The sequence below is a fragment of the Cataglyphis hispanica genome, chromosome 4 (assembly GCF_021464435.1).
Source record: "Cataglyphis hispanica isolate Lineage 1 chromosome 4, ULB_Chis1_1.0, whole genome shotgun sequence".
Lineage (NCBI taxonomy): Eukaryota > Metazoa > Arthropoda > Insecta > Hymenoptera > Formicidae > Cataglyphis > Cataglyphis hispanica.
This window is the reverse complement of record NC_065957.1, coordinates 3791512-3818256: the sequence shown is the minus strand read 5'-3', so window position 1 is coordinate 3818256 and position 26745 is coordinate 3791512. Positions and strand designations below refer to the sequence as shown.

Below are 26745 nucleotides of genomic sequence, written 5' to 3'. Positions count from 1 at the left end.
TCTCTCTCTCTCTCTCTCTCTCTCTCTCTCTCTCTCTCTCTCTCTCTCTCTCTCTCTCTCTCTTTTACTGACCCCTCGCGAAGGCCAGAAATTCCAGCCTCCTCTCGAAATAGATCGATGACACTCTCTCGACGACTAAGCATACGCACGCACGCATGCACCATTTCTCTTTCTTTCTCTCTCTCTCTCTCTCTCTCTCTCTCCTCTTCTCTCTTACTCTCGCGAAGAAGCTGATGTCTCTGAAATAACCGAGGCAAGGCTCACTCATCGGACTGGGGAATAAGGTGCAACGCACGCATCTGTTCACCAACACTCCCTATCCTCCGTCGTCGTTACTGTTCGCGTATCTTCCTTTCCTCTCTCTTTCTCTCTAGCGCCCCTCCCGCTTCCCACCCTCCCCCCCCAGCTTCTTTTCGCGTCCTTATCCGTTCTTCTTCTTTAATCACTCTCGCTCTCTCGGTCGATTCTTGTTTCTCTCTTCCGTCTCTCTCGCACGCTCGTTCGCAGTTGCAACTGCCATCGCGTCCGACACTGTCTCGAATAGCAGTGGAGGTCATACTATATTAAGATTGAACTCCACTGACACTGCCGCCCGACAGCGTTCATTCTCCTCCTACTCTTTTCCTACTCTTTCGCTCTTTCTTTTCCTCTCTGTCTTCCGCTTCTCCTTCTGACCACACGCCTCGCACTCTTTAGCCCGGACTCCGGGCAATCCTCGTGATAATACCATTCGTTCGTACGTAGAAGGTTCTCGACGAGGTTCAATCGAGATCCCACGATGGAAAATGTAGATTATGCTAGGCCGTTAATCTTCTATGGAAATGCAGCGGAACGATGGTCCTTGAAAAGATAGTAAGAGCATCCCCGAGTCTTCGGCAATGATGGACGCGCGATCGTTGGTGTCTCCGGATATCGATCGATCGAAATACTTCTCTCTCTCTTTTAAAAATCTATATACTATATTATAAAATTAAATTTTTTCCTTTCCTTTTGAAATAAACATTTCACACGACGAAATTCGTTTTAAAATTACAAACTCGGTAATATTATGGAAGAACCGTTGCAACAACGAGACGCGTTCTCGCTCTCGTCGATGAGTCATTATTAGTTTACGAGAATCCCGTCGTTCAAGACTTATATGCAGTGCAACAGTATACTTATAATTACGCGATATTGGATGTCACGATATTAACGAGCCGCAGAGGATATAATGGGACGCGTTGCCCACCATCGAAGCCGCTCCACCCAGAGTCCCTTCGTCGCCCGGTCGAGAATCCATAGGGTGAGTCATTCGTTGATCGACCTACCTCAAACTCATCGAGCGAGGGAGCGGAGACAATGCCCGGGAAAAGCTTCGGCCATGAACGGCGAGGAAAGAAACTTCGGTCTTGTCGGTTACGCAGTTTTAGCGCCAGATGTGACCAATCGATCCAAAGATTAAGAGTGATGATATATATATATATATATATTCCTCTAGATTTGTCGCACCTGCTTTTTACTGCAAATTCTTTCGGTGAAAGAATAGTAAATTTTTTGAAATAAACAAGAAACATTGGATCGATTTTTCTTCTCCTCGAACAAATTTCATTGGAAGTCGTCGAACGCGTTTCTTTGTTCGATTCGATTCACGTCGCGATTCTCGTCCCTGTCGCGAGTTGTTCTCTCTCTCTCTCTCTCTCTCTCTCCCCCATTCTTCGCTATTTCTCTCAATATCTCCCCCTTGTTTTTCCTTACTCTCGTCTCTTTCTTCACCTTAGCGACCAACACGCCGCCAGATTATTACAGTCTCTCGTCCGCCTCTGGCGGCTCGCTTCGCACCGCGATAACCGCTGTATATACGTGGAATTTATATCTCCGTAGTGAAAACCGACCGATCGGACGAAAACGCGCATATCTACATGTGCTTGTGCGTACACGCGGGATCCCGGGCGGAAATTAGCAGGGCGTAAAGCGACAAAGAAACGACCCTCTCGCGAGTCGGCGCGAAAACGCACACGCAGAGGAGTGGGACCGACGGTTATACCGGACCCATAAATAATGCTTCTAAAAGAATAATTTAACGCCCTAAGCGGCCGCCGCGGCTTCTAGCGCGCGACTACTAGCATTTCCTGTTTTCGACCGCCACTCGGTAAAAAAACTCTTTGCTAATTTATATCCTTCTAATTTCCCTGTTTTCATGAACCGAGATGTGTGTGTATGTGTGTATATGGGCATCTGTCACGCTGGTTGCTCCGTCGAGTTTCCCCGTATATCTCGCTCTACTGCAATCTTAAACTTTCAAATCGATATAAGTATTCGGCGAATAATATTATAAAAATAATGACGAAATCACAATTGGCATGTTCGTATTTAAATGCGCGAAAAAAACTTTATATAAATGCCTGCCAGTATGCGTGCGGAGCGAATCACTTGACCCAAAGCGCGAATAATGCGCATGACACGAATCGATTGCGAAACTTTGGGAGCGATCTGTCTGCAGTGCGACCGTTAGTAAATTCGACTATTTTACTTTTACCGAGAAAAACATACAATCCTTGGAGAAATCGCGCGCGAGGTCGATCGAAAATCTCAAAGATATATTCTTAAATCCAACAATTAAACGGAGATTAAATGTATTTTAACTCTTCTTGATCGACCGCGACATTGACGTGTCGATCTCGCGACTGAATACGAGATTTATCTCGATGAAAGCGTGAAACGAAGGCAACCACGTGTCGGGTAATTATTTCATTAAAGGAACAGGGTTACGATACGCGATTATGCAACGCGCGAAATTGATTGATCTCTCGCGAAGGCAAGGAAAGAGAGATCGATGATAGAAAACTACGATGTCTTCGAGTGACAAAACTGTTGTGAAGGCATACAGGAAACCTATTACAAATTAAATTATTCGCGATTTTAATGCCTGCCTTAACGCAGTAAGACGATCAACGTGACACGTCAGCGAGTCACGACGAGTGGGAGAAAGAGAGACGGCAAGACGCTTACCGTCGAATCATTAGACACGAGAGAGAAGACAGAAGTGGAAGGAGAAGAAAAGAATAGCGAGAAAAGAAAGAGAAGTATCTGGATGAATTTACAATCCTATCAATCATAAACAAGTACTGTGGCACATCGTCAGTCGGCATATCGTTCATTTATTTTCGTTCAGCCGAAAAGACAACTGGCGCCTCAATACAACAAATCGGTCTCTCGAGAAACAGCACACGTCGAGAAATGTGATTTTTGGATAATCCAAGAAAAATTTCCAAATAATTGCCGAGAACAAAAACTCCTTCGACAATGTAATAAAATGTAAATCAATCAATCAATAAAAATCAAGTAATTTTTTATATAAAAATCAGCTGTGCAAAATGTAATTGATGATATTTATAAATAAAATTCGATAATTTATTGTAAAAGAGAATATTCTTCACACATTAAATGATATTATCTAACAGAGCATTGTAAAATTTTCGCAATTAGTTTGTATAGCGGGAGAAACGTTTGAAAGATACGTTTGAAAGAGGACACGTGACACGCACGATGGTAAAGCCGAAAAGAAGTTTAGCAAATTACACATTCGTGCAATCCACGTGATAAGATTTGCGAATTGGGAAACATCGCTACGTTAGAAAGTTACGCGTGGGTGAACCAATTTAATGTCAAAACGCGCGCCGGTCAACCCACGCCGTCGCGCCGCATGTCTCTCTTTCTCTGTCTCTCCCAGTCGTTCTCGACCCGCGCAAGCGTTACGCACACTGCACGGATACCTTACAAGCAAATAGTACGTCCATTCATCGAGCATCGGAAAACATCGAGCATCGACGAGAAACGACGAGAAAGAAGCTTGGGACGACAAAGATCGTCAATCTAACTGCGTCTCCTATTTCCAATTTTTTTTTCTAAAATCACTTCTTTTTCTATGCTAGCAAAAAATTACGATATCCGATATCGTCGAATTATCAATATTTGCTATAAATGATATTATTATTAATTAAAACTAACACTTTATCCAATAAAGTACATTCTCATAATACACACATTGATTGCTGCTATAATTAATTTTAATTCATTATCGAAAGAAAAACTTTTTGATTTATCATGTTTAATATTAGATGATGAAGAGAAATATAATCGTTCATTCAATACAGAATTCGTGGCATGAATAAAGATATCGATATCTAAATAAATATCTCTATTTATTCCTGCAATCCGCGATATAGTACATTTTTTTTTTATTTCACTTTGTTGAACGACGCTGTCGCCCGTGAAACGTTTTTTATTCTCGACCTTCCCACTTGCGGAGAGGATCGATATTGGGTTGAACTGCATTAATTAGCGTCTTTATACAACGAATCGTGGCGTATCGTTACCAGCGCAATATTAATAATACGCGACCGACTCGTCGAGTTTTACGTCACTGAAAATCCGAGCGAACGTGGCGCTTGTAGAACGCACATCTTGCAAAAGTGCAGTATATGGAGTGTCGAGAATACCTGCTGTTGATATATATATATATATATATATATATATATATATATATATATATATATATATATATATATATATATACACACATTGCTTCTGTAATTAATTTTAATTCATTATCAAAAGAAAAACTTTAATTTATAATTGATAAGTTCTTTAATAATCAGACGACGACGAGAAACATAATCATTTATTCAATACAGGATTCGTGGCATGAGTATATAAGTGTATAAATGCGTGTGTCTTTAATTTCATTACTCCATCCCCTTTTGCGAGCGTTATCATCATGACTCACGTAAAAAGACACGGGGAAGCCCTGAAGTTGGGAGTACGATTAGAAATAATATAATAGAAATGTGTCTCTCCCACATACGTTTCTTATACAAAAAAAAATCTAAATTATATTTCTGTGACTAAATTGTATCTTTTTCCAAAATAAACGAGTATATATATATATATATGGAACGAAGAAACGGGATATTGGAAAAATATTTTTATTCAACGCGATATGATAACGTAACATTGCGCTTATTTTCCACACATTTATAAAATTACTTATCATAAGGACAAGGATGTGATAATGCCAAATGCGATAACGTTAATGCATGGAGGAAAGAATTAACCGCATATGCGATTATTTCGAAAGAACTGTTGTGCACGTACGCGCTCAACAAATTATTCATCAATATCTTGTGAAAATAAATTTAAAATGATGTGAAATTTTCCGAGGTTTTTCATTTATCCTTTCCTTTTTGCCTCTAGATCAGTAAAAATGCATCGCTGTAAATATCACACCCGATGCCAATGTCCAGAAATTAAATTAATTATTCGTGTATACGGACTTATCTTCCCGTGTCGCCTAACCCTCTCTGTCGTCATCGTCCACCCTAACCGACGATCCCTCCGCGACGATACACACACGCACGCACATTCGCTGCCGACGAGACACGCATGGCTTATCGATCACTCGCAGAAACAGCCCTCGTGTAACGGGCCCGACCGTTTCCAGCCCGAGATATTGACCTAACAGTGAATCATCCATGCTACACCGCTCTGCGATCATTATGTAATATATATATATATATATATGTTCGATGGAACGCACGAGACTTGCTCGAGTGTTGGCGAATAACAATCGTTTCTCGCATTATTCGCCGTAGCAGTCGGCATTGCATTCCCGTCGTTTATTCGGACCTAAGTCGGCATGATTCAACGACCGATTAAATCAACCGGTCGTCTTCTCGTGGTCAATAATTCATTGATTATTCGCGACACAAAGCGAACGATTGACACGGCGTACGCAAGATGAGTCGCGACGTATCTCGCACGTGCGATAAGCGGCGCACTGTGTGACGCCGCACTGTTTTCATTGTCTTCTCATTCAATCATAGCATCAGTAGAAATCGCACGATCGTTCATCTGCTGAGAGAACGCGGCGTCCACCCTCCTCCTCCTCCTCCTCCTCCCTTCTCCTTCTTCTTCTCTTAGACTTAGAACAACGAGAAGAAAATATAATCGAATGCGTATAATCAAGTACATACGCACACGATTGCTTTCGCGAGATCTCGCAAAAGACTCGTCGATAATTTTGCGTCGAGAAATGTCCGCGATTATATGACCTCAACGTTTTCTAGTATGAGGGTAGATTTACCGTAGGGCTCTCTTTCTCTCACCCTCCGAACGCACGATCGATATACCTACGTGCGGTGCATGCTCGTGGTGTGCCGATGGCTCTAGAAAAAATTAGCGCCCGGCTACGCCAATGGTTTCCATGGGAACTTATTCAGGAACAGAGACCTGAGTCCGGACCAATCCGTGCCATTTACGTTTCCTAAAGAGAAAATCGCTCCGACAGAAGCAGGCTCCGGGCCATCCACCAAAGACGAGCGAAAGAAAGCGTCGCGCGCGCGTTTTGTAAATATCTCCAAGTTCTTTACCGTTAGACGAAAAGAGAAGAGAGAGGGACCCCGCGGAAGTTATATATATCTTCAAATATTTCTTCAAATTTTTTTTCCGCAAACCTCACCAAGACGGTTAAAAGAAAGGATAAGTAGTTGAATAAAAGAGAAAAAGAGACAGACTGAACGCGGTCGCTTGACCGAAATGAGCCGGATATCTCGGATTGCTCCTCAAATACAATTGAATTTCGATGCTACCTGAACGGAAATCGTTCGACCCACTCGACCTGACAATACGGCGATGTGGGAAATTCGCCGAAACTGTGTATCCATCGATATAACTCGCTTGATTTCACCGTTTCACGATGTGCCCCTCAGTCGTCGCTCGCCATAAACACGAACAAGAAAACAGCGGGAAATCTGTATTGACACTTCTATGGATATACTCGCGTTATCTCACTTTAAGGGGGGATACCAGTTAGAAAAATAAGTACATATTTTTGATTCTTTTACAAAGCATCGACTTGGTACAAATTTTTTATTTTTTTACAATATTATTGACTACTTAAATAAAAATTTTTAGCTTTTTTTTTAATTGTGCGAATATTTATAGAGTTCTTTCAATTTTACGGTGTGCATGAAAACGTTTGTTTATCATATCTAAAATTAAAAACACAAGTTTTTTTTTTTATTAAACGTATTAAAAGCTATCTGCTCCAAGCGTTTTTTCAAAATTTTGAAAAATAGAAAAATTGTCGTTGAAAAAAATTCTGTTCTTTTTCCATCTTTTTTTATTTATAACAAAAAATGGAGAATCAGATTAAAAGAAGGTTTCAACTGTTGCGAAATCTTATTAGGAACTCGCATGCAAAATTTGAAATCAACCCGTCGAACGTAGCAAAGATTTCATACACATCGCATGAAAATATAAATCTGCAAATATTCGCATAAATAAAAAAAAAATTCTTTAAATACTTCATAATATTGTATTAATATTGTAAAAAAATAAAAAATTTTTATCAAGTTGTTGCGCTGCAAAAAAATCTAGACAATTACTTATAGTAGACAATTACTTATTTTTTCGAGAGTTCAAACGGATATGCCTCCTTAAGAGATGTTTATAATCGCGATTACGCTGCGCGTCGACCGTAAACATAAATATAATATCTATGAAAAAATGGATGCGTTACGCGCATATAGAAATCTCGTGCAACGCGTGATGCTGTATCTTACATTATCTGTTCAAGAAAATTGCGAATTCGCACGATACCGAGATAAGCGCTCCTTATATCACAACCAACCAACACGCTTGCACGCTCATGGGAGCGAATTTTTTTCTCGACGAATCGAATTTCAATTCTTACAAAGTATAGCCTGTAATGCGATCCTAGGTGAGTGCATACTTTGGCAATGACGACATTTCCTTTATCTTACGGCAATATATGTATATACTACTGTGCTATTGCAAAGTTTTACAAGCGACAAGAATAATATGTTGATCAGATATACAACAGGCATAAATTTTGAGAGAAAGCATTAAAATTCATTAATGTCAAAAATGTTAAATAGTGTTAAAAAATCGCACAGTAAACATCGATATTAATTAAAATCTCAAGTGCATAATGTATCTTGTATTTGTATACATGACTACTGATAAATAAATTCCAACGTTTGCTTGAAATGTTTTTGCGATTTGTTTCGCGTTGCATGTAAACGCGATACATATTATCGCTTTATTGAAAATTGTCAACAGAGAAAAACCTCTGCGTATATGAATTATTTATACATTATTGTAATCACGTCAACATAATATAATTACTAAATCTCATTATTTTAAATATATGCTTTTAAGTAATCATGCTTTCTCGATTATTGTGGCTACGACATATAAATATCGTAAAAGGCATAGTGATAGTATACATCGCGCAGACGAAACCTTGAAGATTCGCGTATGTCCTAGAATTTATTGCGAAATCTACTGCGGCACACCATCAGTTGCGAATTGAGTGTAAACACAAGCCACGCAACTGTGTGGTTCTTTGCACTCACACGTCCATATCAGAGAAATCGATATCTCAAGTATAAAGAAGATTGCCACGAGCCATTTCTATAGCCGCATCTTTACAGAGTAAAAATAATTGTTACTACGTGGACTCTACTGCCCCGATATTTATATCACGTCTATCGATTGTCTCCTCGCGTCAGCGAGCGATGCAAGCTGACTCTATTCGCATAAAGGCGTTGATCGATACTTTATCTATGACGGATGAGAGAAAGAGAGATAGACGACTGCTGGCCGCGTGCAACAAAGTCGCAAATATTATCTGCAATATCGCGTTATTTGCAGGTGGAATGAAAAACTTTTATCGAGAGAATATAGCTAATCTCACGATTTATCATCATTACGATCGTGATATAAGTCAAATATTTAATGTTGCGCGAATATCAATCGCAAGATGAACAGAGAATTGTACGTTACCGAAATGTGATTAAAACCGAATGTAATGGTGTGTTGTTTCGATTTTAGATTTTTCACAAATTCTGTGTTCTAGTTCATAGTATCTAAAATTGTGTACTTAAAATTCGATCAATCGATAGAAACCCGCGTTCGATTTCCGTTCTCGTAAAGTTTTCTCGCCAACTTCTCCGGCGAGAACGCGCTCTCTCCGACAAAAGCTTGCAATGACTCCTGGAGCCTCGGTAAAGGACCAAATAGAAGGAAATAGATCGTCCAAGAATACCGAGCGGGAGACGAATCCGAAATATGACAACCTTCGCGCAAAATTTGTTTACGATAAATCTCTCACAGAGAGGGATCGCAAGAATTCTTCAACATTTCTGCTCAGCGAATACTGAGCGGAGGAGTGAGAGATAATGTCAATTTTAATTTCATTTATCCTGCATAAAAGCATTAGCTTATGTGTGACACAAGTCATCAAATGACACGAGTTGCACAATAAACTAAAGGTATTCATAGTAATAATACGCGTTGGTCAACGTAACGATTTCTAATTGCGTGCCTAACGTTCGTAATCGCTTTCGACTTAAATCAAATCGCTTTCAACTTGTCAACGCATAGATCTTCGGTCAATGTAATAAATGTGTGAGTCATGCGTATAAGTTTAAATTAAAATTAAAATTAATCATGACTGTTAAAATGCCAGGACATATAAATTTCCGCGTGATTATCGGGATCTACTAGGAAGACAGCCACGATAACGAGATATCCGCGCGGTCTCAAAAGTCAAGAATAAGTGCTAAACTGTTTTTCTTTTTTTTTTTTCCACGGCTAGAATATGTGAGAAAAAGATCTCGTATAAGAGAACGATATCGCGTGCAAATCTTGAGATCAATGAGCGAAATTCGATAACGTTCTTATCAAGATCTTGAGATTCCTGAGAAAAGTTATGATCATGCTTGCGCGTCGTCTTTAGAATTCCGCGAATTCTGCTCGTCGAAAGTGGTGCAATCAGGATGAACTTCATAATCTCGCAAATTTCAGTCCTAAAATGGATCTAGAATGTTCCAAGAAAGAGAAGATGAGAGAGAGAGAGAGATTGGTAAGAAAACCAAACGGACTGGATTCGACCAACACGCCAATGATGGCGCGCTTGTGTCGTTTTCTCGTAGCGAATACACAAGATGATATATATAAAGAAATGCGACTCACTGCAAATGAGTGAAATATAACCCGTACGATGTAACTTTCGAATGACTCGCCTCAATATACGCAATGAGAAACGCAAATCATGCCGGTCTCGTTACGTCTACCTGAACTCTAATCGCAACTCTAACAGAGTTCTTTTCACAGACAACTCTATTTATTATATAATGCTGTGTAATATACAATCTTCAATAAAGTAAATCGAGACATGCTTTTGACATTGAAGTAATGAAAATGACCAACATCCATTATCTAGACAGTATCACGCTATTCGAACATTCTTAATTAAAAAATGCAATACTTGGATAACAATACATCTTTCCAATAATTAGATTTGTCATTAAATATTACCCGGATAACTGAATGATGGATTAAACGGTATTTTCCAATAAAAGTTTCGCTATCGATGATATATACAGGGTGAGAGGTTTTCAATCGCGATCATGCCGTAAATATATCATTGACACGCGGGAAAGCGCGTTGCACTTTCAACGAACGGAGCACGTGTCGCCGCGAGCGATTCGAAAACAAAATGCCTATCGGGACGCCGGGCGTCGAGACGAAGCAACGATGGAGCAGCACGCGAGACATTTTTGTCGCCTATGAGAACCTCCTCCTTCCTCTTCCTTGTATCGTTGATTCCTTTGTCTTTGTCGTTGTCATGTTCGTCTTATTCTGCTTCTTCCTCGCGAGACCACGAAGACTGTGCGAATAAGCAGAGGTCGACGCGGAGGAAGGCGCGCTCCTCGAAGCTCATGCTATACAAGAGAGAGAGAGAGAGAAACGATTCCAGTCGAAGAAGGGCCATTCTGCCCCGCACATCCCACCCGTGGTTTCCGCCGGCCTTGAAGCCACTGAACCACTCCGTGGTTCAACGATTCGAGGCACCTCAGTGGTACTCAATGTACGAATCATGCGGAGAAAACCATGAAGAGTGAACGAACCGGTCGCGGAACGCGATACGTGAAGCCGGGAGACTTCTGATAACAGAATTGTTTGAACGAGATAAGATGGCACGGTTAAACCCGAGTGGTTGGTCGGCCGGTCAGGTCGGATTTTCGCTTTCTTTTCTTCCAACATCTCTCCATCCTTCTCGTACCACCCACGGCTAGACGTAAATGAAGAGGCTCGTAATCTGTTTTGTGTAACGACTTGTCTACCAGCTCGAAATGCAATGCATTCTCATTAGGCAAAAAGATGTGACATAAAGATATCTTCAGAAATTTGACAAGGGAACCTGCTGCTGCTGCTGCTGCTTCGCATAAAAGAGACCGCATTTCGATAAAAGCACCGCGAGACATCGGACTCCCCCTCTCTTCGCACCTTCGTATTTAACTTTGTTTTCGGGGAACTTGAAAATGCCTGATTGGACGTTATTAATTGGCGAATTAAGCAACCGGGCGGGCGAGTTAAGGCGCGCTCCTTGTAAATCAATCGACCCGTTCTCAGAAATAGTCATTCTCGATCGAGGAGCGAACGACGCACGAGCCAAGCGGAGCTTTTTGGATTCGAGGCACGATCCGGGCACCTTCCGTTCCTTCGTCCTGCCTCGTCTCGCACAGCCAATGGTCGTCGTCGTCGCCGCAGCGCGCTCGTCATGACGAATACACCATCCAACTCCCTCCGTACTTTCTAAGCCTCTTCGGTCATCGGCAGGAAGTAAGAGAGACCGCTGACAACGTCGCTTCACCTCGCCAAGAAGATTTTACCCCGCGATAAATTATGTTTGTATCTGCGTGTTCCGATAGCAACGTTCGCCGTTGACAGTGTCGTCATCGTCCCCCGCCGAATCCCGATCGTGTCCTTCAATTTCCACTTTCTCTTCTCAGAAATACATATTGTATCTCTCTTTTTTTCCCCTCCGCACTAAACTAATTCCAAAACTGTTAAATTCAATGAAAGATGTCGTAAAATATTAGCACGTAAGAAATTTTGAAAGATGCAGTGACGAGAGAATGAAGGCAACGCAGGAGAGAGGCCTGGAAAATTCCAAGTCAAAGTACTTTTTGCCTGCCTCGGCTGTTAGGCACAGGCCATTATCGTTCGACGTGAAACGTTCCGCACGAAGGGTATGCGAGAAGCTTCGTGAAACGCAGGTATATAGCTCTAACGTTGAAAGACAGGTATTATAACGTGCAATTCTGATGGAGAGAGAGAGAGAGAGAGAGAGAGAGATAGAGAGGACGAGGTCAGGTCCGGAAGGACACGGGCTATGGAATATATCCTCGGCTCGTACAATAGTACCGAAAATTGCCCTCCTGCCTTGACGAACGAAAGAACGCACCACCTCCAACGACTACCTGAGAAAAGGACGGATAGACGTGGCTAACCATTCTATATATTCATCGCTTTCTCTTTCGAGATAGAAACACGACGTGGACATAACGGTTTTTTACGACCGAAAGAACCTTGGCGAATTTAATTCTCATATAGTTTCGATATAAAAGAATTAATTTATTATTTTTTTATTGTCAAGATTAAAATAAACGTGAAAATTGTCGCCGCATGTTTACAGCATCGAAATCATACTGATTTTCGATGCGCGCGTTTAACAAAACTTCGATATTTTCGAAAAAAAATCTCAAAGAGAGCAGGTGCGTCGAGTCGCGGAGGAGCGGCGACGGCGCAGGACAAACCATCCAGCCAGGTCGTCGGCTTAATTACATCGGGCACCTGTCCGGCCACGTTGTCCGAAGGAAGCGGCGGCACGTGCGTTCGTACACCTTGTTTCTTAACGCAGCTGATTAACCGGCGCGCCGCTTTTCGGCGCGAATGACATTGACAAAAGATGGGCACGCGCGGGCGGGTGCGGCGATGCGCCGTTATCTCTCTCTCTCCCTCTCCTCTCCCCCCCCCTCCCTCTCTCTCTCTCTCTAGTTTGTTTGCTTGTTGAAGCAATGTTCGTGAGGAACGATGCACCTGCGGATTCGTGTGCGCGGGAGGACGCGACACGCGAGGCCGACGACTTCTGCTCGAAGAAGAAGGCGGAGAAAGGTAGGCGGGAGGGAAAAAAAACTCGAAAATCGGACGCGCGATGCAGACACAAATAAATCGCAAGAACATAATAATAGAGAAAGAGGAGACAGCCGAAGCGGGACGGACAGGAAAAGGAGGGAGAGAGATCCTGGACGGGGCACGCGAGAGACGGAGAGAGGATGGGTAAGGTAGAGCACACACCACACACGCGCTTCTGCGTCGGTAGGTGCATGCGCTTTGTCTCAAGGCGAGCTGCTCTCCTTCGCGGCGGCTCTTCAAAAGAGGACTGGACAAAGGAACGGGTATGCGAGAGGCGCGAGGCCCACCGGCGGGAACCACGACGTGTTTCATCGCGGCGGTCGTCGTACCGCTCCGGAGGTTGAGAACCTCTCGGATTCTTTGTTGTCTACGAGGATCTGTGCATCTCGAGAACTATTGGGGCGTTTTATCGTTCCCGTTCGCGCGATCTCCGGTAGATCTCTCGCGCAAAAGATCACCGCGAACAGCCGATCCTCATTTCGTGAAAAAGTATGGGTGGTCGTGAATTTCGACACACATTTCGACATACTTCTCTCGATTCTTTGCCGCGATCGAGTTTGAGATCACCGACGACGTCGACTCGCGAAATATCAAACAGATATTTGCTGAGAATGGAAAGATATTCGATATTGCCGTTTACGTAAATAATCTCTTTCTTTGAGTCGAGTTAAATCTCAAGCAGGTTTATATGAAAAAGAGATAAATTTCGTCTTTATTTAAAAATCGATCTTTCCTAAACAAAACAAAAAAAAAAAGTTTAATCACTACATTTTACTGATGCCTAAAATCATAATTTTTTACATGTATTACACAAACGCACGATTATTAACCTATTTCACGTCGTTACTTTTTATTAATCTAATTTTTATATGATCTTTTTATATATTATAAAAACGAACAACATTATCATTATCAAGCTCAAGAATTACGATTGTAATAAGTTTCGCGATTCTCATTGCGCTACATACATATACATATACATATACATATACATATACATATATATATATATATATATATATATATATATATATATATATATATTCACGTCGAGCTCATTCGAGTTTCGTTCATCGTCAGAAGAGGCATTAAAACTCGAATTTGAATAACGATCCCTCCTGACTTATAGAGGACCTAACTGCCGAGAATGACACGTGTGCTAAACCACGTGGCGCAACCATGAGCGCGACGCGTCGCTCTAACGTCGTTAGTGTCTCACTAACAATTAGCGATGAATCGGGGTTAGTTGCTTTTTTTCTGACCCGCGCCGCGCTTTATCTTCGCGTTAATGAACGATGATGTCGACAAGTTGTGTTGTTCGTTAGGAGTACTTAGCGATTTCAATAGAGATGCAAACCCACAAACGCGACCGATATTCGAGACCGATCGAACGGGACCTCGTTTTCGGTTATTACGACGATATTATATGTATATCGTCGACGAGTCTCGTGAAACGAGTCGCTCAGAATAATCGTATAAAGAATAGTCGTATAAAAAAAGAAATAAGAAGGGGTCATTTTTCGCGCTCGTCGAGAACAAAATGTTATGTCGGGCGTAAAGGCAACTTAATAACGATCGCGTTACATGTCCCAATAATATCGCGGGAGCGAAAGTTTCTCTCTGAATAATTGGAACACGAGGCACGGCTTTACAGCCGCGCTTATCGTCCACCGTATAATATATACATAATATATACATGTGCGTATGTACGCGGTGATTGTCGCGTAATCGAGTCGTCGTCAAAAAAACGAAAAGCGAAAAAAAAAAGCCGATTACGTATGGCCATCGCGCTCTTACATTGTCTACTAGCGTGAAAAAGCACAGGATATGCAACAACGTCGTCGACGACAAAAGGAATCGACGTGTCAAGAGAATTGTTCTAGTCTAATACCGATGTTGCGTCTTCTCTATTCTAGTCCAACTGTCACGCAATTATTTCTATCGAGAACGATTAATTAAGAATGCGCAGAAATTTCAATAAATATAATGACAAATTTATAGTTTATATATAGTCGTGTAACACGAATTATATGTTTATTTTATCATGATGTTTACAATAAGGCAAACAACAAGACCGGTTCGGATATTTGTCGACGAAGATAGCGCCGAGTAACTTAACTTCGTGCAAAGGCGCTATTAAGGGGCTCGTCTATTTGGAACGAATGAAAAATGAAGAGGATAGGGAAGGAGAGAGGGGGAAGGGGCGGAAATGGGTCAGTGCCGCGATTCGTCATCTTCTACATACAACATTCTCTCTCTCTCTCTCTCTCTCTCTTAGTCATATCTCTCTTTTTTTTCTCTGGTCGAGACCTGTACGTATCTCGTTGGAGCGACCAGAATGCCGTCGTCGTCGTCGTCGCTTTCCCTTTCCGCGGCTTTTGCGATTGCGTAACGGTGACAAAAGCCTTAAAACCTGCCTAACGCACTAGCTAATATATCGCAGCACGTGCCACGCACGCGAGCTATCGACGACAGCTTTCTTTTGCTTTATGTATTTGAGAACAAAGGAAATCTTTTCATCTCATATCTAATCTCATATGCGATACATACATTCTTATTTACTTTCGATAAATATAAATACATTTAAGATGGTGAGCCCATAATAGTCACAAATTGGAAAATTTTTGATATAGATAAAGAAATGTAATAAATGATAAAAAATAGAAAATAATATAAGATAAGCCTGACATGATTCTTTTTAGACAAAGCCCGCTTTCGCGTTGACCTTCGAAAACGAATTCGATTTCATGTCGGGACTCGCCGTATGATTTCATTAAACTAGGACGGGGGAAAAAAGGTTTGGGACAGCCAATCAGCCTCCTCTCGAGATCGAGAGTGAACGGATGACTGTGCGACAAGGACCGACCGAATCCATGAGTGGGAAGACGCCGAAGAAGAGAAGGAGGAGGACAGAGAACATCGCCGTGTAGAAGATGTAGAGCGAGAGAGAAATAGAACGAGTGTGTATGCGGGAGTCTCGCTACACGCACGTACGCACGCAGGCGCGCGCGAGGATGCGCGAGTGTACGATGCACACGCATACGTCGAGGATCGAATCAAGCTGAGTCGAGAAGCCAAGAGCGGCGAAAGGATGAAGCCAGCCAGTCAACCAGCCACAGCCAACCACCAACCTCGGCTAGAAAGAAGCGGCCGGCCAACAGTAGACAGTCTTGAATCTTGACCTAGGACACGCACCGCCGACTACGTCACAGTTCGACGTACTACGAAGGCTCTCTTACGTGCTTCGCTTGGTCGACATTCATACTCGATTCTCGACCAGGATGGAGAAAGGTCGACCGATGGCGTGCGAGGTCGAGGTTTTTCCTTGAGCCTCGGAAAAATGCGCTTCAACACGAAACGAATCGAAAATTCGCGCTTCCGTCCCCGTACGTTTAGTTCCATAAATCGACTTTAATGTAGATTAAAAGCAAAAATCAAAACGAACAATACTTTCGAACTAAACTTGTACACTTATATATTCCAGAAGATTGAAAAGAGAAGAGTGCACCTCACGTTGCTAAATAATTTCGTATAATCGTTAGATGAGAAAGTGTTATCTTTACTATGTACAAGTGATAATTTTTTCCGTAGCTGAGCGCAGCTATTTATGCATTAAACAGAGTCTCGAGAAACAAAGTACGCTCTAACAGGGGCTCTCGGCGCTTTTCCTCGTCCGGACGGAAGTGCCACGTCGAGCGCATTGTTGCGAGCAGAGTACACGGGACGCGGATTGGCCAAATGGAGCGAGAGAGACTCGCTCACCGCCTGCGCGTCCATGCCATAATACACATTCACGTCTTCATCGCGATATCGTGTGCGTACATGTGTACATACGTACGGGAGTGAGAAAGAGAAAGAGAGAGAGAGACAGAGGTGGGTGGACCATTTCCTCTTGGTACGCGCGGTCTTCGGAATAATCGGATACTCGTGCGTGCCGCGAAAAGGATGTGCACCGTTGTGAAAAGGAAAAGAATCACCTTAACGTTCGAATGACACTTTTTTCACACACGATGCGAGCCCATTCCCGTACAGATGCACGCGATGCACAAGGTGCAGCAGAAATAGACGACTTTGTTGCTGTTTTTGCGCGATGCAATGTTCAATTTTAGGCACATCATATTTTCGAAGAATCATATAAAAATCATCGTTCAATCCCGTGTTAGCAACATATCGGTTACCGCTGACTTTGACATAAAAATGCATGATAATTCTAATCCTTCTAAAGAAAAAACTTCTCTTTTTTTTCATTTTTTTATCCTAAAAAATATATGTAACATATATATTTGTATAAATAAATATTGATAATTTTATCTTTTTCTAGTTTTGAAATTTTATTTTACATATTCATGTCACATATATACTCGCCCGGCATTGTGTTATATCATGTGGAAGTTGCGCATTGATAATTCAGAATTATTTTATTGTAAGCCCTATGAATTGTAGAATCGCGCCCCGAGCGCCGAGAGAGCTCTCGCAGGTCGATATGCAACGCCCGCGGGTGCACCATCCTGGATGCAGGCTATATGTCGCCGCGTGCGATAAAGAGAGGAAAAGGAAACCGAGAGACCGGGATCGAGGTCTGACAAAGGGGAGCGGAGGAGACCGGCAGAGGAAGGACGAGGCGGCAACGAAGCTGAAAAGCGAGGAAGGTGCTTAGGCGAAGTGTTTCTCTCTCTCTCTCTCTCTCTCGGCCGGTCGGTCGTGTGTTCGTCGCTCTCTCGGATATTCGATATCCCCTCGTGTATCCTCGAATATCTCACACTACGTCTGGCAGCGTGCAACAAACAAAGACGTCGCCATCCACTTCCGATGAACGAGCCACTCTCGCACGTCTCGTGTGTGAAACGAAATTCTATATTACCCTGTCTTTCGCGAAAGAGACGTATATCGGTTCGATAAAAAATTGCCCGACAAACTTGGAGATTTAATATGTATATCGCGACAAATCGAAAAGCAATTCTTCGTGAATAATTAACGTTAACAACCGCTATTCATTGACAATATTCATTACGAGCGGTACATTCTTAATTGCATCTTTTATTTCGTTTTAGAAAGATGAACTTGCATTATTTGTCTATAATAATAAGAAGTTAGAAATTTTCAAGAACTCAGACCCGATCTTCATGCTTTTTTAAAGCATTGGTTAGGCATAGACAATTATTATTAAAGATCGAATTCTCTCCCACTTTCCGTCATTTTTTAATTACTAGAAATGATAAACGCGCATACAAGTCGCCTGACCTATGGCGCGCAGTTTAACGTCCGTATTAGCGGATGCCGTTTGAATGGGTATGTAATAAAAGTCGCGTGCAGCATAATTTTAATTCAAGGTCGGCGCGTTCGCTTTCATACAGATGCACAAGAACATGATTATTGCGCCGGTAACGTGCATATTTTATATGGTCATATATAATTTTTTCCTTCTCCCCTTTATCGAGAATAATAATATACATATATATTCAATGTGTCTCTCACGTGATGCCCTCGCATCGCGATCGAATTCTTAACGATGGCAATATTATATATACTAGAGACCTTCTAAAAAGACTCCCGAAATAACGTCTTATAAGTTAGATCGATGACGCCATGTTTTGTCAAACACATATCTGTTTATCATTTTCGTTTACAAACAACACTACCCTAGTGGTCGTATACAATCAAACTATACCTATTATATCTATATCAATTTGATAAAACATGGCGGCACCAATCGAAATCGGAGACGTCATTTCGAAGCTATTATTAGTAGAGGGTTTTTAATACGCAATTAACATAAACAACATTTCTTTTTACCTCGTCATTCCGCCTAAATTCGTTTTATTTTATTTTATTTTCTTTTTTCTTATTATTCTTAATATAATTTATATTATAATATATAATACTTATGTCATATTAATTGTCATTGATACACGTAATATTGCAATTGAATGGTCGATGCAATTGAATATTGCAATCGATGGATATCATGTTGCTCTATCACTCTAATTACTCGCTAGTCGCGCAATAATTTCCTCGCGAGAACGAGAAGTTATCGAAGACAGACTCCGGAGGGAAGTTGGACAGACAAGAGAGGACCTCCGGTCGGTAAAGTCCGGAGGGTAGTCCGCGCGCATATGGCAGACAAAATAAATAGAAAACGAGAAAAACCGCTCATTTCAGGCAACGCGCGCCATAAACATCTGCTAGACGGGGGCAACACGTCGAGCAGCAACCGCCCACAGCGGTTCTCAAATAATTTGCGCTCGTAGCACTGTCGGTGCTCCTCTCTCTTCTCTTTCCGCTATACTTTTATTCTCTCGAGCTTGATTCCGATCTTTCTCATCATCGTATGCGACCGGCGCATCCTCTCCTCGCCCTACCTACCATATTCCCCTTTCTCTCTCTCTCTCTCTCTCTCTCTCTTTCTTTCTTCGCTTGTTCCTGCGGGTCGAGTGTCGATCGAGTTTCGAGCATGAGAACGGAAAGGCCCGGTGTGGGTCGGCAGCTGCTTTGGAGACCAACAAAGGCATCAACAACCACCACCACCACCACCACCACCACCACCGTCGCAGCGGCACCAGCAGCACCGGCACACCACCATCACCCTGGCCATCGCTCCGCCGGGCAATTTCTCGTTTTTTCTTCCGAAGGACTTCCATTCTCGAAATGTGCTGCAGCGTTCGAGCGACCTTTTTGTGCGAGAGACGCGGAGAGACCGGGCCCGCGGTGAAAAAAAGAATTTCAGACCGCTGTTATGTGCGCCTCGAAATCTACCGTGCATGATTCCGAAAGCTGCTCACGACGCGATTTTCTATCACGCTATATACATCTGATTGCAATGCGTAATAATGCTAATGATTATCCTCAAATGATTAATTCTCGTTAATCGCAATTAAACGAAAAATTAAGCTTTATAGAAAATATTAAAAATTTACCGAATTCTACATTTTCAATTTCTAGCATGTTATTATTTTATCGATTATATGAAAGATATAGAATAATTCATGCCTCACAAGATTTATATATATATATATATATATATATATATAAACAGCAATGATTTTTGCACGATGGCATAGCAAATTCTTGGACGAATGGGACTTTTCGGATTGTCTTTGAAGAGAAGAAGCAGGTCGGAATAAGGTTCGGCGGAGAAAGTGCGGGAAGTTTCGACATCTTCGCCCGCAAATTAAACTGGAAAGAACGAAGCGATGAGAGGGCGAACGAACAAGACGGACGCGAACGAATATGACCGTGCCGTGTTCTCGTAAATAAAGCCACGCGAAAGAGAAAGACGGGGGGGGGTTTCGGACAATCGAGCCACGTAACAAAGTATCGATGTTCGCTCAGACGAAAGCAGCGGCATATAGCATTCGCGCTAATCCAGCTGTTACTCCCTGTACAAACTTTCTGCTTTCATGGCCGGAAACGCATCATTTCTGCCGGCTTTTCAGACTGGCTACGCAGTCATGTGTTGAGGTGCATTCGGTGCGTACATTTCTGCGTGTGTATGTATGTAGAAACGGTTTTACCCCCTCCCCCCTCCCTCCCTCCCATCTCTTCCCGCGCGAAACATCGTATCAAGAAATCATTAATCCCAATTAAATGAAGCCAATAATTAATTCAAATTAACGCAGACTTCTCCTACATCGTTCTCGATGGCATAGTAAAGAGGCTTTTTTTTATATAAAAATAAATCGAAGAAATCGACACATATACGAACATATACTCGCTATCGCTTTTCATTAATGCAAACGAGTTCTGTTATATTCTTGGCCGTTAGCGCGATTATGTAGAAAATGTAAGAAAGTTTCCTTTTCACTCGGTAATCAGCATCCATAATGATGATAGAGGAAAGAAAGAGAAAGAGAGACAGAGAAAAGAAGAGAGAAAAAGCCGAGGTCGGAATACATCTGCCGGCCAAATGCCAGGTAATTCAAGAGAATATTTTTGTAGTAATATTATTATAAAATCCTGTCTCGTTAATCATTCGATCGTCTGTAAACATTATCGTATGTGGTGAAAAAGTACGAAGACATTTACTTCAGGATATACGCGTTAACGAGGTAATATAATCCAGAAAAAAAAAAGTATGTCGACTATTAAGAGAATAGAGTAACCACATTGTTTGACAAATATTTTTCTATACATATCGTTCCGTTAATAATAATTGAGATGTTTCACCGAGAGAAAGTAAATTGTAATCGACAAACATGTCAAAATTTAAAACTCGCCAGCATGAGATAAAATCGTATATGTCCAAGTCTTCACCGACGCGTTCACAGCCGAGTCGTAAAAAGCGTATGAAAATTTTTTTTCTCTTTTTTCCGGCACTTCTTTTTTCTTGCCCTTTTCACGAGGACGCGTTAACGACGACGCGGGACCCATTAACACGATTTCATCGGTGACACAAATCTTATGTTTCTGTAGAAAATCCTGATGTGTGGCACAGGATCGCAAGACGACGCGTGGCACGTGCTCGCGGACAATACTGTGGTACCATACGTCTCTCTCTTTCTCTCTCTCTCTCTTAAGTTTTGTGCTTAAAATTCTACGACTTAAGAAAACATTATGCATAACTGTATATCGGGTGTAGCTACATTTCTCAATATGCTTTATCGCTTTAAAAATGATTTACAATTCTTAAATAATCTTTTAAACGCGTAATCTAAAATTCAAATTCCTACATAAGTGAAATGAAATCTGCATGAAAAATATACAGGGAATATTATGAATAAAAGCATCACAAAACATAGGAATATTTTTAAGAAGCTTAATTTTTCAACATCAATTTTCAATTGATACATGATTTTAATAATAAATTAAAAGAAGCATGTATATATATATATAATTTTAGAATTTTCTTTTTCAATTTATATTTTACAATTGGAGAAGCACACAAAGAGTTACAAGTCTTGAAAAACAAGGCAGGTAGCAATGTGAGAAAAAAAGGAAAAAAGAATAATCGTAGGTATAGATTCTACGTAGGGATAGCGCATGGTCATTCCTTGCGCTCTCACAATTCCTGGAAGCTGCAATTATATATATATATATTTTTTTCATTCCCCTCGCAAGTCGAGTTCCCTCTCGAAGTCACGCGGTGCACAAGCTAACGACCTGGATAACCGGCCGTGATATTTCCAAAGTAACGTCATCGTTGGCCACGATGCGACGCGAGGCGACGGGCCTGGCGACAGAAGCACTCATTACAACTTCCGGTCCAGGAGAGTCGCAAACGAGTGAGAAAGAGAGGCGATATATAATCGGCGATGTAGAGCGAGGAAGACCGAGAGAAAGAGAACCACCAACAACAACGCGGGGCGAATCGCGAGGGAAAGAGAAGCCGAGCGAGATAACACGGGAACGAGGAGAAGGGTAGAGAGTAGGGGGAAGGAGAAGAGAGGGGAGAGCAAGAGGCGACGAGAGAGGTACGAGAGGCGAGCGAAAATGCTCAACAAATAGCCACATCCTCATAATGGAACGGCGTATCAAACTCATTAGAAGTCATCATTGTGAATCGACACTATTACGTTCCGCAGAAAATCGCGATCTCGCGCGACGACAACCAACGAGAGAAAATCATCGTAGAATAGAATCGGCGGGCCAAACGAGTACGACGAGAGTTCTCGCATTACAACGGCAATGATTCATGCCAGGCATGTCAAACTGGTTTCGTGGCGGGCGGCTGGTCGAAAAGCTAATCGTAGCTCTATCTACGAGACACAATGCATCTCGTAATAGAGAAACCAGGATATGCACGAATACCATGATAGACTCCCAGTATTTAGATGTGAAAGTATCTCTGTATATATAAAATTTTCTAAAAAGAATTTAAGACATTCTTCAAGAGGGTATATATCATGTATTTTTATATAATTAAACGCATTAATGCCAATCAAACGTCGTATAAGATACACGATGCGATTACATCGCGTAAAAATAATCGGCACAAATATGTTTGAAATTTCATATCGATACAAAAATGCATGCCGCGCATTTCGTTCGCAATTTAGATACGAGTTAAATTAATATCAAATTAATATGTCGACAAAGCTAGACGTACACCATCGCTTTCGTAATGAATGACCACACGTTTACCATCGTGTTGCGGTTCTCATACGACGAGATACGAGTCGATTAAAAAGCACGCGCGAAAGCCAAACGGAAGGGAGAATGAGCACGTACTCGAGACGAGGTGCGGAATTTCAAATGCGAGTAACCGCGGTGCGACATCGTTCTAAGTGCTCGGAAAGTGCTAATGTTATATCGTCGCGGTCAGTATTAGCAGTTGCGGTCGTGACGACGACGGCGAAGCCGTACGGCTTCCTTCCTGAGTTTTCCTTCCTTCCTCCTTCATCATGTAAGGGGGAGGGAGATGCACTCTCCGATTACCGGTGCGTTTTGACGGCGCCAATTCGACGATCGATATTTCGCACCTCTTTGCGAATCTCCTCGCGCGATTTGAGTCTCGCGTAGATATAGGAACGATGTATGCATGAATGCGTATATAACGTTTGAGAATTCTCTCTCTGAACGATATTGATCGCCGCCGATTATTCAGCGGCGCACAATTGCCGTTGACAGACATTAAAATTTAAATGGCAAGGCCACGTGCCGTGCCGTTATTTGAATTTCTAAACATATTCCGCGAGACACGAGCGAAACGCACACAAACGCTGTAGCGTGTGACAATATATTGTTTGGCAATGTTACATTGGAAACCATTGTTTAATAAATGCAGCGATTCTTATCGTTGCCCGCTGCGCGATTAGAAAGATTGATAAGAATATATGTTTCCATCATGTGAAAAACCCTTGCTGTGTGTCGCGGTATACTTACTATTACCTTATGATTCAACTTTGACTACATTATGTAAACATGATGAGCGATAAACATTATGAAGCTAATGACATTTCGGAAGGAAATGGTCGACGATAACATATCGAAAATTCAAAGTGTTCGGTTCACGGGAAATTTAGGTAATATGTAATATGCTACTGAAACGAAAGTGACGTAAAGTCACTTAATAATTATATCATCTCTAATGATTGTATATTATTGGCCTTTCGCTTATCTAAAGTCGCATATCTAAATGGTACTAAAGACAATTACATATTTCGGGCATCTTACTCGGAAAGTTACATGAAACAAAAACGCGGGATATGATATCGTCGGATGAAAGAAGTGGCGTGACAAATTGCCTTTTCGTAGAACGATGACCAGTCTTCAAGGTTGAGAACGAGAGAGAGTCATCGGTCCCGGGCATGCAATGCAGAACGTAACGCGTCTTTATTTATGAACCGCGCGCGCGTTTATATCGTTTGTCGCATCATACGATGGAATCGTAAACACTTTTCCTTTGCCGCCGCTATTGAGACAGATAAGACAGAAACAAAACAAAAAAAAAGAAAAAAAAGAAAAAATCAGGAAGAGCCATAACGACCGCGACCTACGACAGGTTCGAAAAGGGAGGGAGAAATTCTCCCTCTCTTTCCCTCTCTCGCCTTCGTTTACGTCGCGCGCGCGCGCGAAACAAAATTCGAATGTAAATTGCTTTAATTGCTCCATCGCACCCGGTATCAAGTTTCCCGCGGCGTGCGTTAGCGTTTACAGCCGTGCCAATGAACTGTCAGTGACGTTATACTCGCGCGCGACTCCGCCAACCAGCCAATCAACGGGGATATATAAAAGCGGGGGAGAGAGAGAAAGAGAGAGAAAGAGAAACAACGCGACGCTATTTGGCATCGCAACGCGGTTTCAGAAAAGCACCCGGGACTGACGCCTGTCCCAGCGGCGACGACAAAGGCTCGTCTACTCACCGCGCGTTTATCTAGCATGTTAAAGATTAAAAAGATGACAAAAATCCGACATTATATTTTCGAGCGATACTCGAGAGCGCGATTTTATTTATTTTGCTATTATATACCAAAAGAATTTTTTTTTCTTCTCAGAGCTTTTAATGTTTGTTGTACACAACCGAACGAGTTAACAGTTGTAAAAACGACTCTCTCGATAGACGAGAATGCGAGGTAAAAAGACAATGATCGAGAAAGAGAGATGTATAAAATTTAAAAACCAACAAACAACTTACCCTGTCGGCCGACGATCTCTGCCACGTGTTCGCTGCTGGGCACCGGCACGCACTCGGTCATGTTCTGGCTCTTCTTAGAACGCGCCTCCTCGAAGACAGCCGGTGTGGTCTGCAACGGATCCGGATCGTTGGTAGTGCCGTTGCCGGTGCCGGCTCCGGGACATCCGGATGAACCCTCCAGACCGAGCATCGACAGCTCGAAGGCGAGCTGAAAGGCGCGCTGATCCTCGAAGGAGGCGCCGGCGCCGCCGGCATTCGAGCCACGGTCCATCTCGCTGAACAAACTCGTCGGCATTTCGCTCTATACTATGTGTAATTACTCGTATCTTCGTATAACACCGGTCAAGACGAGGTTGGACGATGCTCGTCGAAAACTCGTCGCACTAGAGTCCACGCTGCTGTTCACCGCGTATATAAAGCTGTCGTCGACCTCACTTCTCCTCCGTCGTCTCTTCTTTATCGAACAAACGAGGCGGAACGGTTCGTACCTTCTCGGTGGCAATGATCGAGGGACAACGATCGTGGTACGTATGCGGCGACGAAGAATGAGACAACTTCCACCGGTACGATGAATATAGCTGCGAATGTCACGACACGGCGACAACGTAATTCACGTTCGACGATTACGTATACACGTTTAAAAAAAAACGGATATTCGAACGACACCGCACCGCGTGGTGGTAATAATTCGTCGTCGGTTCGATTTCGACGATCGTTACCTCTTCCGCTCGTAGCGTATTCACCGATCTTCTCTCGTGAATGTTGATTCGCGACGATGACGCGATGTAGTAATGATCAGTCGCTCGTTCCTTCTCGCGCCGGAACACACGCCGGTCGTGTGGTTGTGATGTCTCGTACGTAACCCGCGAACCGGCGACGAATATGGCCTTCTCGATATCCCCACTGCTCTGTCTCTCTATCGTACCCGTACAGTTCGTCCGTTCCACGAGCGTTCGTATAACCGCTCCTCTCTCTCTCTCTCTCTCTCTCTGTCTGTCTCTGACGTTGCGTGTTTCGACCGATGCTTTCGTTCGTTCGTTTCTCTCGCTCCTCTCTCTCTCTCCACCCGAAGACCGAACGATGTAACGACAGTTCGTATCGCGTTGTTCGGCTGCCTCGTAACCGGCCGACTGACTTGACCGTACACGAGAGGTTGAGTCGTCGCGCGAGACCGAAACACTGAAAACCAAGGCAAGGGGCGCGCGCTCGCTCGCTCTGTTTCCGCTCCCTTCTTTCCCTTTCCCGCTCGTGATCCTCTCTTCTTTGCTCCCTCCGTCTGTCCCACGCTCTCTCACTCACCTCTCTTCACCGCGATCTTTCCTTTCGAAGGCAGGCGCGTGCAACTACCCTCTCGCTCGTGTTACCACTGCGACTGACTGCGACGTACTGCGACTGCGGCTGTCGAAGCCGGCGCGCCGCCATGTGCCGGACGCCGGCTATCCGCGCGTCTCATTGGTCGGCTGGGTCACGTGGTACGCGCCACCCCTCCCCACTCCCGCGCACGGCGCACAGGCGCTAGCGCACTTACCGGCGCAGCGAAGCGGCACCGCGACGCAACGCGTGCGAGCGAGCGAGCGAACGAAGGAAGGAGCGAGCGAGCCAGCTACATTGAGCGTTCGTTCCTCGGC

General features: G+C 42.9%; 1 protein-coding gene across 1 annotated transcript in view; it reads right to left on the bottom strand.

Moving 5' to 3' along the window:
* LOC126849318 (RNA-binding protein MEX3B) overlaps positions 1–26494 on the bottom strand; it is a 32868-nt gene extending 6374 nt beyond the window's left edge. The window contains exon 1 of the mRNA XM_050591039.1: positions 25118–26494. Within this exon, the coding sequence (XP_050446996.1) occupies positions 25118–25412 (295 nt within the window). The 5' untranslated portion in view covers positions 25413–26494. The remainder of the gene's footprint in view (positions 1–25117) is intronic.
* Positions 26495–26745: the final 251 nt, after the last annotated feature.